An 18,152-nucleotide genomic window follows, 5' to 3' on the forward strand; every position below is an offset into this window, starting at 1 on the left:
TTCTGATGCTAGCTCTATAATAAACTTGTGTTCTAGTGTCCTAGCTTCCGGAATGCAATATGCCAGAAATGGAATAGATTTTTAAGAGGGGAATTTAATAAGTTGCTAGTTTACAGTTCGAAGGCCAAAAAAATTCCCAATTAAAGCAAGTCTATAAAAATGTCCAAATGAAGACACCGATAAGAGATTACACTCAAGAAAGGCCAATGGAGTTCAGGGTTTCTCTCTCAACTTGAAAGGCACGTGGTGAACCTTGCTGAGGTCTTCCAGCTTCTTCTCCAGGACTCTTGCTTCATGCAGCTCCCCCAGGGCCAGTCCTTTTCATCTCCAAAGGTCACTGCCTGGAGGATTCTGCACTTCTTTCTATGTCCCTGCTGCTTTCATCAATCTCGCGACTCTGCTCTGTTGCTCTCCTGTCATTCTTAAGCTTTCTCCAAAATTTATCCTCTTTTAAAGGAGTCCAGTAAACTAATCAAGACCCACCTGGAATGGGTGGAGTCACATCTCCCTCTAGTGAAAACTTAATACACCACAATTGGGTGAGTTACGTTTCTGCAAAGATAACCTTATCAACCTGCATTATTGAATAAGGATTAAAAGAAACAGTTGCTCCCAAAAGATTGATTAGGATTAAAACATGGCTTTTCTAGGGCACATAAATCCTTTCAAACTGGCACAATTTGTTGTACAAACTTGGACAAATCATTTAATCTCTCTGAATTTTAGTTTTCACAACTATTTATTATAATAGCTATACATGAGATCTCTTCTCTATCACCTACCTAAATGTTATGATTCTGATATTCTGAAACTTACTTAGGGGGTACAAGGGTAGTTCAGTGGTAGAATTCTTGCCTGCCATGTGGGAGACATGGGTTCAATTCCTGGCCTGTGCACTGCACTCCCCCCCACCAAATTCAGCAAATGGTACTGCGATAATGGGATAGTCACATGGAAAATGAACGAAATGTGACCCCTACCATACAGCAAACACAAAAGAAGTAAAAAACTTACTTAAATTTAAGTATGAGATATACTTATATACTCTCATTGCCTAGCTTCAGACTAGGACAACATGAGCTGGGTTTAGGAAGAAGACATAGAGTGATAAGGAATGATAAGATAAAACTTCTAATCTAAGAAGAAATATTTTTAAATTTCTTTCCACTGAAACTCTCAAGTGATAATACATAATTTCTGGTATTGACCAGGACTCTGAATTGATTTAGACAGCTTAAGAGGGTAGAAAAGAACTGGTTTTAGTATAATGGTACACATATTGTTTTAGAGTATATTCTAGATCTGACACTTTTTCTCTTATTCTACAGTATAATGTGTGATATCTTGGAAAGCTTGAAAATTGTTGGTTTCTTCTGAATAAATGTTTCACTCATTATGCAGCTTCTAGTCTAATGTATAGTATAGTATAGTATAATTATAAACAATGAAATGTTATTCCATGAACGTAACTCTTTATGTGACAAGTGCATTAATGTAGCTTTTAAAAGCACATCACTTAATTCATGCAAATTGTGATATATTTATGGATCAGTTATATTTTATCATTAAATAATGCCTTGCTTCTTCAAACCCGAAACATTTTTTGTGACTTTTTTAATGCTCATCAAAGTTTATATGTGATAGAAATAGGGTTTTAAAATATATATACTGATACCCAAATATTTAAAACCATATTTCTTTTTCTTTTCTTTTCTTCTTCTTTCTTTTTTTTTTGTATGCCATATGTTGAGGGCAATATTTCACTCTTTTTTCCATAAAACCATATTTCTTAAATCATTATTTTTGAGAAAATATTAGTCTGGGCCAGTAAATCAGCTTATTAATTAATTAAATAAATAAATCAAGTGTCAGTCATTATTAAATAAACTTCCTTATAAGTCTAACATTTAAACATATATTTTGATGATTAAAACAAAATAAACAACTGTACAGCATGGCTTCTGCCTTCAAGGACCTGTTAGCTTTTGGGCTAATTTATTGAATCCTCTAAAATACTGGTCCAAGAAGCATTGTTAGGTCTTCCAACCTGAGCTTGGGGTCTTCTTTGTTCACAGGTTCCCTGAGTCATAGCATATGAGTCATATTGAAGTTGTCCAAACTGTGCATTTCCTATGGCAGGGACCTATTTTCCCTTTTAGCAGTACCCAGTATGATGCCTGTTTGTGAAGACTCTCTAAGCTGGATAATGGTGGTCATATACCACATTTTAAGTGACCAAATCCTTCACTAGACTTCAATTACTTAAGGGCAGGAAAATTTTTTTGTGTCTGAATGCTTTACTCTTCCACCTCTAGCACTTGGCACAATATGTAGCAAAAAATAAATATTGTTTGAAAGAATGTATAAAATCCTAAAATACAGGACTAGGAAAAAATGAGAAAATTCATGAAAAAGTACTTTTTAAACTGTAAAACATGCAACTGTAAGGTTCTGTCCACACATTCGTATAGGTATGCATACATATTCATAAGCATAGTCCATATTTATATAAATAAAGTGCTGTTTTCTAAATAAAAACTAAGGAAAGGTTACTTTGGGCTTTTTTGTTGAATTCATTTATGTGATCTGATTTCGTGTATGTGTATGTGTATGTGTATGTGTGTGGGTGAGAGTGAAAGAGAAGCTTGCATTTGCTGATTCATACCAAACCATTTATGCTTAACTTCCTACAAGTTCCACTAGCTGAGTAGGTTTCTCTAGGGATCCTTGCAGAGTAGGGCCATTTGATGCCTGGAAAGAGTTGGTGGAAGTGGTAAATAACAGAGAGCATGCATTATAATTTTTCCTTAGCTTTATTTAGTGTGTTGTCAAAATATAGGACATTTCACTATTGCATAATTGGGATCTAAGATCTAGGAAATAACAGAAAGGGATCATTTATAGCAGCAATACATTTTAGTCATGTGTTTTCATGTTTAATAGAGTATGTTTTTCTCAGGAAATAGTATATCTTTTTAAATATTTTAAAATTTAAATTTAAAAAATTAAATATTCATTTAATGTCACAAGAAAACATTTTAGCACTCATGTGAATATTTTATAACAATTAATGAATCCTGGGCTAAGAAAGCAGTGTGTGCCATATTCTGTGAATGGCTTTAACTGACTATACTGCTGGGAGTTTCACATGTAGTAAAGGTTCAACAGAGCCTCCTGTTACCTATTCAATTGTACAGTGCTTTTGTGGTTCACAGGGGGATTGCCGCACCAGAGAAGAGGCAATGATATTTGGCGTTGGACTCTGTGACAATGGATTCATGCACCACGGTAGGGATTTTTATTCTAGAAGCTTATACATGTTTCACTATTTTGGTTTGTTGCTTAGGGCACTGGGAGTTTCTCAGAGTTCCAGTGAGGTCATTTTTGAGATGAACCAGCAAGACTGTCTGGGACCTGCCAGGGGTACATGTTGAAGCCCCATCTGCATTCATTTGCACTGCTGAACGTCTAATTGCCATCACTTGACTCTTACTTTTCTAGACTGTTCTAATTTTAAAAGACAAGGGCTTGGGCTAAAAAAAATTTTTTTTTGGAAAAGCTCATATACTTCTTTGAAAGTATTTTAGGTCAGACTAATGCGTTCTTGAATACCAGTATGTATTCTAATCATTATAGGTGACTCTATTGGTTAAATGAGAGCAGATGTGGTTGAATATTTATTCTTTTCAGGAAATGTTTTTCAAAATTACCTCAGAGAATAAAATTGTGTCTGGAAAAAAATCTATTCTCTATGAATTAAAGTTTGATTTTCTTTCTTTTTTGATGCGTTCATCCCCACTGGATTTATAAAAGTAATGAGACTTAGTTTTCCATCCCTATTCTATGTCTTACCGAATCCATAAATCTAAACAACCTCTTTGTGATTGTTAATATATGCTTATATATGGTATATATAATATACATAAATATATATATACACATATAAACATATACTTGAGAGTACTCATATGTATTTGCCAATATTTTTCAAAAGCATGTTCCTCTTTATGAAGAGGGAAGTACAGCAAAAGTTCCACAAAATTCAAGAGCATTCTTGGTTATCATATGTTTCTTTGGGAATGCCATCCATCCCATCTCATCCCATCCCATCCTACTATCTCCAGAGCACTGTATGATGTGTAATAGAGAAATATAGGTCTTTGAAGAATAAATGATTGAATTGAAGAAATTACAACACAATAGGAAATTACAACGTAATAGGAAATTAAAAGTATACTAACAAGCTGAAAGCTCTTCAAAAATTTTTTTTTTCTCTTTAAATTAAAGCTTCAACAAGCCATACTTTTATCTAAAATATTTTGTTACAACAAAAGTTTTCCATACAAGAGTCCCTGTCAGTAGCAAAGCTATTTTGGTTCATGTCTGGCTTTATTGACGCCCTCTCTAGCTCAGGTTAGTGAGACTATGTGGTGGAAAGAATCAGCAATAGCAAAAACAGCAGCTTTGGGAAAGTGCTGAGGTTATTCAGGCAAGACCAACTCCTTCTCCAATCTGTTCTCATTTCTTTTGTCTGCTTTGACTTCTGTTGCCTCTTAATTTGTAGTTGATAGTTTGAGTTGTTAACTCTTGTTCCTGGTCAGTCTTCTATCCATCAATCCAAAGATCAATATATCCATCCAAATATCCATCCATCCAGTCAATAACTACTTGCTGGAAATCTGTAAAAATAATAAAATTAACTCTTATCTTTGCTCACTATTTGCCAAGTTATTTGCTTTTATGACTACGTTGTGTAGTTCTTCTGTAACATTGAGCAGAAGGTCTTATTGTCGCCATTTTACAGATGAGGAAACTGAGGTTCAGAGGTTTAAGTAATTTTCCCAATGTCACATCCAGACCCAGAATTTAAACATAGGTCTGTCTCATCACAAAGCCTAACTCTTTCTACTGAGACCACCTACTTCCCCTTTAGCTCCCTGTCGCAATTAATCAACCCATCCCAACAAATACTCTTCATGATACTAAGGATAGACAAATGAGAAATGGAGAACAGAAGATTTTTCTTTTAAACCTTTTGGCAGCTGCTGTGATTTCACTGAAGAAAAATTCTTCCTATCCATATACCTTATTTGCGCAATGATAACAAAACATAAACCTGATATCATTAGTGCAAGATAGAACTCTTAGGGGCTTTGGGGAAAAATATTAATGTTCAAATAAAGGGGAAAAGCTTCCCTTTGCAGAAATAAGGTTATTTGAGACTGTGGCTTTTCAATGTAAAGGAACTAGGGATTCCTGGAAATAAAATCACATTGCACCCAGAAGACACTTTTCTGGTTTGAATTGTTGGAACAAAGTGACCGCAATGGGAATTACTCATACAAACAAGGGCGACATTCAACCCATTTGAATTTCCTGTTTTGTTCAGGATAGTAAAAACATAGTTAAAATATTTACTACAGGGTCAAACCACCATATGTTTCCATGTTTTGGATTGCATGTAGTTTGGGATTCTTTATTATCTTTTACTAAATTTAGATTTTAATCTGGAAAGGGACAGATTTGGTTAATGAGTGCGAAAAGTTAAAATGGAAAAAGTACTACTTATTTTAAAATTTCAAAGTTTTTTGTATGGTAGGGTAATGTAAAGACAATACAGAGAAGTAGAACAAAAATTCCTAGGGCTATCTACAAATGTAACTTCTCAAAATATTAAGTTAAGGTCTTGGGGCAGATGTTAATTTGTCTAATATCTACAGGTGTAGAAAATGAATTTGGTTTTTGGATTAATTGAAACAATTTTTAAATCTCTCTGTTTCTGTAGTCCTGGAAAAAAGTGAATTCAAAGATGAACCCCTCCTTTTCCGTTTTTTTGCGGATGAAGAAATGGAAGGATCAAATATGAAGCATCGACTTATGAAACATGATCTAAAAGTAGTAGAAAATGTTATAGCTAAGTCATTATTGGTAAGCTTATTAATATGTGATATGAGTTTTTGTCTCGATTAGACATTCTCAGATTATAGAACATGTTTAATGGTGAAACATTACTTCATTTTGTTTGATTTGGAAGTTTTTATAGTTGCTTTAATGAAATGTTAATATTTTTCATTTCAGATCAAATCTAATGAAGGCAGCTATGGCTTTGGTTTAGAGGACAAAAATAAAGTTCCAATAATAAAGTTGGTAGAAAAGGGGTCTAATGCGGAGGTAATGGAAATTAGCATTTTTATTTCAATTTATTTCATTCAACAGTTTGAATCTGTTGAATGCTAGTGGTAAACTGTCACCCATCCTCCTATTTCCTAATGCCTAATGTCTGTGTCTTTTACCAAAAATGAAATTTATGCAACACAAAACTTAACAGACAGCACACTAATTTCAAACAGAATAATTTTGGACATCTCATACACTGTTAGTTGGCCTAGTCAGTAAATTGTTATTTTTAGTACTTTTCTATGAGAAAGAAATGTATTTTAGAGGGTGTCCTTAGATCATCACTTCATCTGACTATGTTATTGATGTAACACCCTCTCCCAGGATTTCATCATTTAGCTGGTAACCAAAGTCACAGGTAGTTCACAGGCAGAGAGACTGATTAAGAAGCAGCCTCATTGGCATGGAGGGATAAATGTCTTCCCTGTCCTCTCATTGACATCTTACACTTTTGACAGCTCTGTGCTTGATGGAGCTCTCTTCTTTGGATTCGCTGTCACTCTTCCCCGCTGCATTGGAGAGTCTTTTGCTAGGTCAGGCTAGAGATGAATATGGTGTCATCAGTCTATCTATGGAGGTTGAAACACTTTGAATTAATTGGGTAGAGAGGGATAAATGGTCAAAAAATTTAACCTGGGATTTGGCTATTGTTAGAAGGATGAATTAAGAACATGAACTTTAAGATGAAAGAATAACGAGTGACAGGAAGAACACAATGTAAATCGAGGAGGAAGGGGGGAGAAAATTTCAGCAAGGATGGGTGATCAAATATAAAACTAGGGCAAGGAGAATGAATGATAACTGTGTTATCTTGCCACAGTTATGTTTTGTGAGTTGGTATTAAATCACTGCAGATGTATTAAAAGGCCCAGATGTATAAGCTCTGAACCTTTTCAGATCTAATTCTGTGAAAAATTTGATTTCTTATTTAAATATTATTCAAAGTATTTTTGCTTTTTCTCCATTAGATGGCTGGCATGGAAGTTGGGAAAAAGATTTTTGCTATAAATGGTGACCTAGTTTTCATGAGACCTTTCAATGAAGTGGATTGCTTCCTGAAATCATGTTTAAACAGCAGAAAGCCTCTCAGAGTTCTCGTGAGCACGAAACCAAGGGAGTAAGTTGTGTGTTTTATTTGGGATTTTTAAAATCTTAAATAAATGAGTGGAAAGGAGGAGAACAGACTGGGAAGGAATAAGGAAAAATGCTCCAAAATAGTCAGTTGGTAAAGCCATAGGCCCTCCTCGTGGACTTCCTCTCCCTTATTTGTCCTGCAAACCTGGTTCAGTGACCACTGACATTTCAAGGACGAGGACTTTGAGGCCGTCAAGGTCAAACCTTTCATTTGCAGATGTAAAGACAGAAGGCCCAGATAGAGCAGACAAAGCCTTAGTATACCACTAGGTGCTGGATGACCAGGGTTGAAACCTGGGTTTCTGATTCTTCACTCAGTGTTTGTTGGACACTGTCTGGAATGTTAGATTCCGGGTCTGGAGGCAAACCTCCCTGCCTCTCATTGTGCTTCAGCCTCCTCGTCAACAAAATGGGAACAGTAAGCGTGCCTACGCCAGGGGGCTGCGGAGAACATTAAATAAATCCAGGAGAACATGGTGGCGTGTTTGGTACATTATCTAGGATGCTTTTACCTGTGCTCTCATTTTATTTTGTTTCATTGTGTCTTTGTTATATCAGGGACATTTTTTTACGTTATATTTCAAAACTTTTTTTGAGGATGACATTCAGTGTTTCCTTTTTTTTTTTAAATTCGTTTGAACTCTGTAACATTTTCTTTACATCCTTATTCTAATGTATGGTTCCTACAAATCACTCTCTCATATTTTCTTACAATAGCTGCTTATAATTTATACAGTATCCTGATACTTAGCCTTTTTGTGGAGGAAAAGAAGCAAAAATATGAGTGGCAAATATAGCATGGTTTTCTATCCACTCTAGCTGTATTTTACACTTGATAACATCAAGGAATTTTTCAGAAGGCTTTAGTTCTTTTTTGTTTCTTTTTCCTTACAGCATCTTAAAGTAGTAGATAACTTAGTATACTTATTTTCTATAAGGAATAGAACATTCCTGTTCTCTTATAAATTTAATTCACCATTTAAGAGACAATCTAGTGTTCCCACCAGTGAAACCTATTTTCCAAAGACTATTTCATGAGTAGAGTACCAACATTTTGACCAAACTGTATAGCATGGTGCTTTGTACAAATTTTGTTAAGAAAAATGTAATAATCTTCTTGAAGATTTAAAGTAGCATCAACTTTCCATACCAATATTATAAGGATAGAAAGACCAAGCTCAGAAGAAAAGTTGAGAGGCCATTATGCATTCCTCACAATCCAAAAAACACAACAAATCATCATGGCCTGAAAGCAATACGTTATTTTGGCAAAAAGTGAACTCTCATTCATAATGTATTGAAGCATGAGCTGCCTCTATATTTTTTTCATGCTTACCAGAGTATGTATTTATTCCCTCTTCTTTTTCTCAGCCAGTGAGCTTTCATTTCCAAGTTTGTATTTGATGGACACTGGTAATAAGGTCCAATTCAAAATAAATGGATACAGCCCTGAGCACAAAAAAGTATTTAATTTGGGAAAAGAGGCTAAATTAATTTTCTGACCTCTACCCCACCAACATGCAAATCACCTCATATTATTATTATTTTTTTTTCAAGATTTCCCAGAACAATTTACGTTTCTATCATTGAATGTCTGCCATTGCAGTGCCAGCCTCAATACAAAATATGCCTTTCTCAAGTGTTATATGCACATCTTACATTGCCTCCAACAGCTGTTTCAGAAGCTGCAAATAAATGCTGATGCACCTAACTTCACATTCTATCTAGTGTGCCCTTGAAATGCTGCTGACATTTATTTCATGATTCACTCATCATCTTTTGGAAAACACTTTCGTTTCCTGGGTATCAAGGGCCAGCCGTCAAAGTGTACTGCATTTTATTTATTTGTCTTTACTCTGTGCTGCAATTTATCATTCTCATTTTTATTGTTATGATATTCAGTCTTTTCTCTTGTTCTCTGGTTCTCGTTGTTGCTATCTGATTTCTACTCCCTTCTGTGGAGTATCTCATTCATTACTGCCAAATTGAATATCCTTCACTGGTTTGCTATGACAGCTTACTCTTATTCTCCAGCCCCTCATATTCTTTTCAATGTGAATTTGTTTAAAACATTTCTTTTCTTATTCAGCTTTACCTTTTGATGTATTATTCTTTTAAAATTTCACTGAATCAATATTAGAGTTAATCATAGTCTTAAATTATTTTGATGTAGTGACAGATCAGTTCTCTATAACTGGTTCTTTGATGAAGTTCCCAAAAGGCAGAATGTATTAACTCTTTCTTTTTTATTAATTTTACAAGGAAATTTCATGGTGCACTGATTTTTTTCTTTTGTAACAATAAAATAATGAGAGAGCTTCTATTTTATTAAGTACCTACAAAGTTCCTAAGCATGGTACAGAGCGATTTGCCAGTAGGATTTTCTTTTTTTCTGCATGGGCAGGCAGCAATCAAACATGGGTCTCCAGTGTGGCAGGTAAGAACTCTGCCACTGAGCCACCATTGCACCGTCCTTAACAGGATATCTTTTAAACCCGGGCACCACTCTGCAATTTTTTTTTTTTTTTTCAAACATGGGCAGGCACCGGGAGTCGAACCCGGGTCCTGTGGCATGGCAGGCAAGCATTCTTGCCTGCTGAGCCACCGTGGCCCGCCCCGCTCTGCAAACTTTTAACGTCATCTTTCTGTGGAAACTCAGGCTCAGAAAAGTGAGGTGGTTCATCCACTGTGTTTTCAGGATTCCGCGTTGCGTTTAGGAGCTCCATGTTGCGCGTCTGCTGGGTGCTGTGGGAAGGCGCGGGCGGCGCTTGTGTCCTCAGGCGTGCCTGAGCTTTTCACGTGGTAAATCCTTGATGTGTATTTGTTCAATGAGTGAGTAAAGGTATAGACGACTATTGTTTGAACAGTTTGTGACATTTTAAATTCTTCTTTTGATTGATTTTAGGACAGTGAAAATCCCAGACTCAGCGGACGGACTCGGCTTCCAGATCCGGGGGTTTGGCCCGTCGGTGGTGCACGCGGTGGGGAGAGGTGAGGAGTCCTCGGGGGAACACCTTTGCGCCGTATTCTGTGTACACCTGGCTGACAGAAATATTAAATAACATCTGAAATCACGTCGTTACTGATTTTTCATGGGGTCCTAGTTTTGCTACATGAAGTAAATGACAATACGTTCCTGAAACAATGATGTGGATATTTTTAAATTTAAGGATTGTGAGGCATGTTTCTAGTGTTAACATTTTCATTAGAAAATAACGACTCCACCCAATCGAAGAATGAAATGATTTTAAGGGTCTTTAGATGTATTTCTCTCCGACTGAAAATAAGTTCATTTTTGGTTTTGTTAGTAATTCAGAGATACGAGTTTTCAGGTTTACAAATGTTTTGCGTAGGCTGTATACCTTGTAGTTATATAGTCTTTTCATGTATTCCAATAAACCATTGATAAATCTCACCATAAAAACAAATTTTCAGTTAAATAATTGTGACCAAAACTTTTTATTGTATTTTATTGTCTTACTGCTTGATAGGCAAATCAGCCATTGGTATTTCTTAATATCATTTGTATTATTTTATTTTATATTGACACTATATAACAGTAGTTGTTAGACCCCATATTGCTAAATAGAGTAATTAATTTGCTGTTACTATAAGAAATGTCCTATAAGCATCAACAGCCATGTGTTTAACAAGGGACATATATGTTTTTCATTACTAAAAAATATAAAGCATCTTAATATGATCATCCAGTTATTAGTCAGAAAAACATTGATGGGCTATTGCTAAAAAACACAAATTTAGTAAGAATGTACTAGCTAGATCTTTATTAGATTAAAAACTTGCTTACATTGCTGTACAGATGATAAAAATAAATCAAATTTTAAAAAGTTGTCTTTTTGTTCAGATGTTTAATACATGCAGATTGATAGACATTTATGGTTTTTCCAATAGCTTATTCAATATTATAAAACTGAAATGGGATATTGATACATTAAATACCTTCTTCATTTACTAAGCGGTAAAGGAGTAATTCACATTAGTAATTTAAAACAAAACTTGACGAATCAAGGTGTACCTCTTTCACTAGTACAGTGTCACTTGAAGAGCAAGGTTCAGTGTGTGAAACTTAGTCAGTTTACTGTACTTTTTTACTTCTCCATAGTGAAAGACAGAAATGCTTGTTTGATTTTCTTTTTCAAGGCATATTTAGTGAAATTTTATTCTGTGTATGTGTGTCTCTGTGTATATGTGTGTATGTTTATTGTAATTATACTATAAAGGAAATACATTTCTTTCCTACTTTTCTTCTGTAACCCTTTGCCATGGCCACACACTAGAATTTATCAATAACTACAACTTCCACTTTTGGAATCTAAAATTCCAGTATGCCAATTTTTTACTACAATCTCTTATTTTGGTCTCTTATCATTTTAATTTCTTCAGATTTTTCTTCAACACAATCAGGACTTCCAGTGTCTGGATCCTTCCCTTTGTCTCCTTGTCCATCATACCCTTCAAGATTCCACATCCCTGCTTAGCCAGGGTTTGTCCTCTCAGGGTAGATCATGTCAGCCACTGTTGCCAGAATTGTTAGAACCTTCTTCCTTTATTCCCCAGCTTCATCTAGCCTACTTTCCTTCAGCCTTGGCTCAGTCTAGCCATATTCTCAGCTCTTTCTCTTGCGTGTCTGGGGAAAATGCTCATGATTATAGAATTAAGACTTTCCCACTTCATCGTCTTGCTCTCTATTCTACCATCTTGTTGTGTGTCCCTAATTATCACCGTTTTTCTTCTCGTAATAGCTCCCTATTTCCAAAGATGAACTTCCTTCTTTGTACCTCACAGGCAAAGTCAGACTATCAGGCATGAACCCCTGAGTGTCCCATAAAGTTTTTTGACCCACAATGTCAACATTGGCTGCTTCTCTCCTGTCCTAGAGAAAGTTTCCTTTCTGGAGTTCAAGGTTAATCTATGCAAGTGCTCCAATCCAATCCCCTCATCACCTCCTCTGGGATTTCGTTGTCAAATACCCTCCTCCCTGACTTTTCAACCTTTTCTCCTTATGAATTTTTGTAGTATAGGCTGTAGACAAGCCCAGCACTTTCCCATGAATATAAACAAAGAAGCAAAGTCTTCATAAACCAGGACAGCAAACTCAAAATCTCTCCCTCCTCCTTGTTTCTCCTAGGTCCTGTGTACTTCAAATGTGGTCTGCTTAGCAACGCTTGGCACATCTAGGGACTGGATAGAAATACAGAATCTCAGTCTCCTTCCAGGAATTACTTAGAATCAGCATGTTAATGAGAACCACAGGTGATTTGTATGCACATTAAAGATTGAGAAGCAGAGCTCTAGAAGAGCACTCAAATAGCTTTTGTTTATGTCATTCAGATATTGGCCCAGTATTGTAGCCATCTCCCCTACCTCACCACATCTCCAAATTCTGCCCTACAGTTTTCAGTAATTTAATTGGAAAACCTAGTAGACATTAGATTTGTCTTGTCCTTGTCTTAATTGAGCTTTCTGTGCTATTTGTTCAAATTAATTACTCTCCTTTGTTTAAAACATTCATATCTTGCTTTTTTCCCTTTTATTTATTTGTTTGATTTTATTTCAAACACTCCATATCCACCAAACATATGTCCTTCCTTCCCTTTCCCTCATCCCTTTTTGCTATTTATAGACATCTCTTAGAAATGATATCATGCAATCCTTGTTCTTATTAGTCTTGAGCTTATTTCACTGAGCATGAAGTTTTCAAGTTTCTTCCGCATTTTAGCATGTCTCAGAACTTCATTTGTTCATACAGCTTACTCATAATCTATTATGTGTATGTACCATATTTTGTTTATTCATTTGTTGATGAACACTTGGGATGTTTCAACCTTTTGGCTAAATACGGCTATAAACACTACTGTACATGTCTGTTTGGATCTTTGCATATATACTTAGTAGTGGAATTGCCAGAATTTAACTTTTCGAGGAACTGCCATACTATTTTCCACAGCATTTTAGATTCCCACCAACAATACACTAGGAATTCCACTTTCTCTGCCTCCTTTTAATCATTTGTTGTTTCGTATGTTATATATATGTATAATAGCCATCCTTGTGGGTGAGAAGTGGTATTTCATTGTGGTTTTGATTTGCATTTTGCTAATGGCTAATGGTGTTGAACAACTTTTCATATGCTTATTGGCCATTTTTATCTCATCTTTGGAAAACTTCTTGTTCAAGTCCTTTGCCCAATTTTTTAAATTGGGTTGTTTGTCATTTTTGTTGTTGAGTAGTAGCAGTTCATTAAATTTTCTGGATAGTAAGCCCTTGTCTGATCTTAAGCCCTTAGCTCTTGATTGCTGAGATGACAAAATTCAGATTTTTCTCCTATCCTTTTTCTACAGGCTTCTCTTCTTCTGTTGGCCCTTTCGCTGTTGTCACTCTTTCCTTCTCAGCCTACTGCTCTGTGTAAATAATCTTATAGCCTTTTTGCTGGTGATTTCTAAATGTCTGTCTGCAACCAAGGTCTCTGTCTTGCATTCTATACCCTATATCTAATTGTTTACTAAACATATCCATCCACATGTCCCTTTAGCACCTTAAAATTCTGTATTATCCCAACCTGAGCTTTTCATCTATTCTCTCAAACTGCTTTACTCTCTGTATTCTCTATTTAAATGTCTCCATCTACTTAGGCACTGAATTCAGGCACTGGAGTCATCCTGTATATTCCAGCCTCTCCATAAACTTAGAAGTCACCAAACCTCAAATAATTGATCTAGCTCTCCCCTTCATCACTAATCTACCATAGTTCCAGCCTGGAAAATTGCAATAGATGCTTATTGGTGACTAAGTGTTTTGACTTAAGCTCCAAATTATGCAGCTTGTATTTTAGGTGATGTTACTTCTTAAAATCCTTCAATGTGTTCATTTTACATCACGGTAAGGTTTAAACTCCTAGATGTGGCATGCAAGGACTTCACAGTCCGGCTCTGCTTACACCTCTGCCTTGGGCTCGTTCACCTCACCCCCGTTAGCAGCTCACACCCACAAACAGCCAAGGTATTTCCTGCCTTAGTGCCTCTTTTTCAAGCTGAGAATGTCCCTTCTTCCCCCAAGACTCAGTTCATTCCAGAAAAAACGATATTTCTGTGAGTAAATTTCAGTAAGTATCTATAAGAAAATGTAAATTGTCTTCCTGAAGACAAATGATTTTCTTAATAACTTTAAATACATCCTTTATAAGAGTAACTTCTTACAAAGGAAAACTCTTCTAATGTAAGTTTTACAGTCACTTATTTGCATTAATTATTTTTTTCATTTGTAAACAGTTTGCACATTATACAATCCAACTTGTAAATGGACATACTTTTGCCACCATAATCTATATGGAGACATTTCCTTTTTTCTCCACGTAATTCATCCCCCTTCTCCATGCCTCTCCCCCCTACACCACCCCCACATGCCTGCTTGTTGACATTTAGTTTTGGCATAATGCCTCTGTTATATTCATTGGAAGCATATTACAATGGTATTGTTGACTATAGACCCTAGCTTGGATTGATTGCGCTGTTTCCTGTACACCATCCATTTCAAACCCTTGCATTATTGACATTCATTTGTACTCTTTCATGCAAAAATGTTTTTATTTTTGTACACTTAATTACCATCATTGTACACTCTAGGCATTCCTAAGTTATACCGTGTCAGTCTTTATCCACTAGCTTTCATTCTGGTTTCATACATGCTCCCAGCCCTTCTCCCGCCATGGTACACACATTCAGCTTCATTCAGTATATTTATGTTACTGTGCTATCATCAGGTAGTAGTGTACTATCCATTTCTGCATTTTTATAATCAGTCCTGTTGCACATTCTGTATTCCTTCAGCACCAAATGCTCAATGTCTACCCTGTTTCTATCTTCTGATAACCTGTGTTCTTAACTTCAACCATCAAAGTTCACTCATTAATATTAGTTCATATTAATGAGACCATAATGCCCTTTTGTTTCTGGCTAATTTCACTTGGCATACTGTCCTCAAAGTTCATCAATGTTCTTGCATGCTTCATAATTTTATTCTGTCTTATAGCTGCATAGTATTCCATCATATGTATATGCCACAGCTTATTTAGCCACTCGTCCATTTGATTGTTTCCATCTCTTGGGCATTTGATTGTTTCCATCTCTTGGCAGTCATAACTAATGCTGCTATAAACATTGGTGTGCAAATATCCATTTGTGTCCTTACCTTTGGTTCGTTTGAATATATACCCAGTAATGAGATTGCTGGATCATATGGCAATTCTATACTTAGCTTCCTGAGGAACCACCAAGCTGCCTTCCAGAGAGGTTGGACCATTTTACATTCCCACCAACAGTGGATAAATGTGCCTCTTCCTCCACATCCTCTCCAGCACTTGTCGTTTTCTGTTTTTCTGATAATGTCCATTCTTGTGGGTGTGAGAAGATAGCTCGTTGTAGTTTTGATTTGCACTTCCCTAATGGCCAGTGAAGTTGGACATCTTTTCATGTGCCTTTTAGCCATCTGTTGCATTAATTAATTTTATTATATTTATTAATTGTGTTTTTAAGATGTTGATTTGCTCAGAAAATCTGATAACAATGATTAGATGCTTCTGAAGTTCTTAATTCATTGGTTTAGTGTATGGCACTTCCATATTTAAATCTAGATCCAAGCAAAAAAACTGAACAGTTAAAATTTATCTGAGTAATGCTGTTCTTCACAAATTCTCTACTTCCTGAAACCTTGTGTATATTCTAAACTCTTAATATTCTTAGAAAATCCTGCTTATTTGTAATTGCTAATAGACTTGATTTTTTTCCTTAAGAATCTCTTTATTATGTGCATATTACATTATTGTCCTTTTTAAACAAGTGAACACTATTTTTAATATCTAGACAGCTTGTAGAATACAGTTAAATAAAGCATATGTTTCTGACTTTCTAATTTTACGCTTAAATATGTATATTTAGAAAGTTAGATTATCTATACATTTGAAAGGAAAAATGCAGATTAGCATTATAATGGTCGCTTTACAATATTCCTTGAAAACTAATTCTTAGAGAAGTGGAAATGTATATTCTGTTAATCACAGTTTGAATGACAGGTTAAAATTACACTCTGAAATTAGAGTTTGGCAATTTTCCCAATTAATTTTAAAGGAACTGTGGCTGCAGCAGCTGGTCTTCACCCCGGACAGTGTATTATCAAGGTAAATGGAATCAATGTCAGCAAAGAGACACATGCCAGCGTCATTGCCCACGTTACTGCCTGCAGGAAATACAGGCGGCCAATGAAGGTAAACTGCCCTGCTGCTTAGCTGCCCTTCTGTTGTGTGGATCCCACAGAACATGAACTTAGAAAACCTAGGGGAGAACAGACGGCTGTGCCAAATCTGATAGTGGTTTCCAAGTCTAAGCTCACATCTGAATGCAAAATTTTAAATCTCATAATGATAGTTTTACTACATAATTGTAATTTTTTCTTTTGTGTAAAGGATTATATTTTATTGTGACAGTATTGTCACCAATTTAAAAAGGACTCTGGGGTCTGTCTTTTTTTGTGTGTGTGTGATAAGAATTTTCAGAGCTAACTCTGTTTATCAAATTGAAATCCAAAACTTTGAACTGTTTTTTTTTGACCCTGTTCATTGCTTTAGAGCATTAATGATCATTGTGTTTCTGTCTATAATGATTATAAATGCTTACATTGTTTATTACAAGACTGCAGTGAAGAAGTAAAAATTCTGAGTATTATCGGGTCTTGATTGAATTTTGGTTGCATTTATTTAGGTAACTGGATTTCACTTTTAGAAGAAAATGCCCATCAGTGGCAGAATTCTTGCCTGCCATGCCAGAGACCTGGGTTCGATTCCTGGAGCTTGCCCAGCCAAAAAAAAAAAAAAAAAAAAAATGCCCAGATGCACTTGCCATTGCATAACGTTTTAAACACTATCCTTTGATCAGAATTTCAAATGCCATTGAAAACCAAATTATAATCCTAATTTATATATAAAGCTTATTAACTCATGAGGTAAAAGTGAGACTATAAGAGAAAAGTCTCTTTTATTAGCTAGATGTGAAGAAACTTTAAAGGAGAGGCTTTGTGTTTTTTTCTATAATGAACTATGAAGTACTCTTTTGGATTTGAAAATATGACTTTAAGTCATAGGTTGAGATTGGTGTCCTGCATAATATGGAACATGGCTTTTCTGGTATACATAGCAATTTCAAAACAGCAGAACCTCCTGTCCAGTCTCTGGAAGAGTAGTCTAATTTCCTTTCTGCATGGTGACTGGATTCAAGAGGGAGCATTGCAAGTGGATAAACTATCTGCATGCATCATGCTTGCCAGTATCCCATTTGACAAAACAAATCACATGGCCAAGCCCAGAGTCTGGGGAAGGAGACACGTGAGAGTGTGGATACTGGGAGGTGGAGGCCACAGCAGATGACTGCGGTGTAACTGAATGATCGAATATTAACAAGCTTTTTAATGATTAATAGGAATACAATAATTAAACACAATTATGAAGCTAATATAAAAGAAAAATGGATACTACACATAATGTCATGCTTCAGTGATGTAGTTCAATTTATTATCTTGTCTAGGAAGAGTATAAACTTTAAATAATAACTCTTGAAGCATTTAGTTGGTAGCTATCTCTTCTGTTTTTTTTCTCTAAAGGAAACTGGAACTGCTATTTCTGTTGTAATACAGGCTGATTTATGATATAGGGGATTAAAAGATAAGTTATATGACTTGGGAACCCAGTGTGAATCAAGAAAGCATAAATATATTAAAATAAATGCACCGGTAAGGAGATCATTTAAATGCTGTATACAATTACAGATAATTAT

At 35.6% G+C, this 18,152-nt stretch overlaps 1 protein-coding gene across 3 annotated transcripts in view; it reads left to right on the forward strand.

Moving 5' to 3' along the window:
- PREX2 (phosphatidylinositol-3,4,5-trisphosphate dependent Rac exchange factor 2) overlaps positions 1-18,152 on the forward strand; it is a 307,122-nt gene that overhangs the window by 136,537 nt on the left and 152,433 nt on the right. For 2 of the 3 annotated variants that reach the window (XR_013178245.1, XM_077166953.1), the window contains exons 15-20: positions 3,216-3,288; positions 5,786-5,928; positions 6,079-6,171; positions 7,146-7,294; positions 10,217-10,302; positions 16,455-16,591. Coding sequence is in view for 2 of the 3 variants with exons in the window: in XM_077166953.1 (XP_077023068.1) it covers positions 3,216-3,288; positions 5,786-5,928; positions 6,079-6,171; positions 7,146-7,294; positions 10,217-10,302; positions 16,455-16,591 (681 nt within the window). In the remaining variant the exon portion in view is untranslated. The remainder of the gene's footprint in view (positions 1-3,215; positions 3,289-5,785; positions 5,929-6,078; positions 6,172-7,145; positions 7,295-10,216; positions 10,303-16,454; positions 16,592-18,152) is intronic. The other variant, XM_077166954.1, reaches the window with a different exon arrangement.

The sequence above is a fragment of the Tamandua tetradactyla genome, chromosome 6 (assembly GCF_023851605.1).
Source record: "Tamandua tetradactyla isolate mTamTet1 chromosome 6, mTamTet1.pri, whole genome shotgun sequence".
NCBI classification, from domain to species: Eukaryota; Metazoa; Chordata; class Mammalia; order Pilosa; family Myrmecophagidae; genus Tamandua; species Tamandua tetradactyla.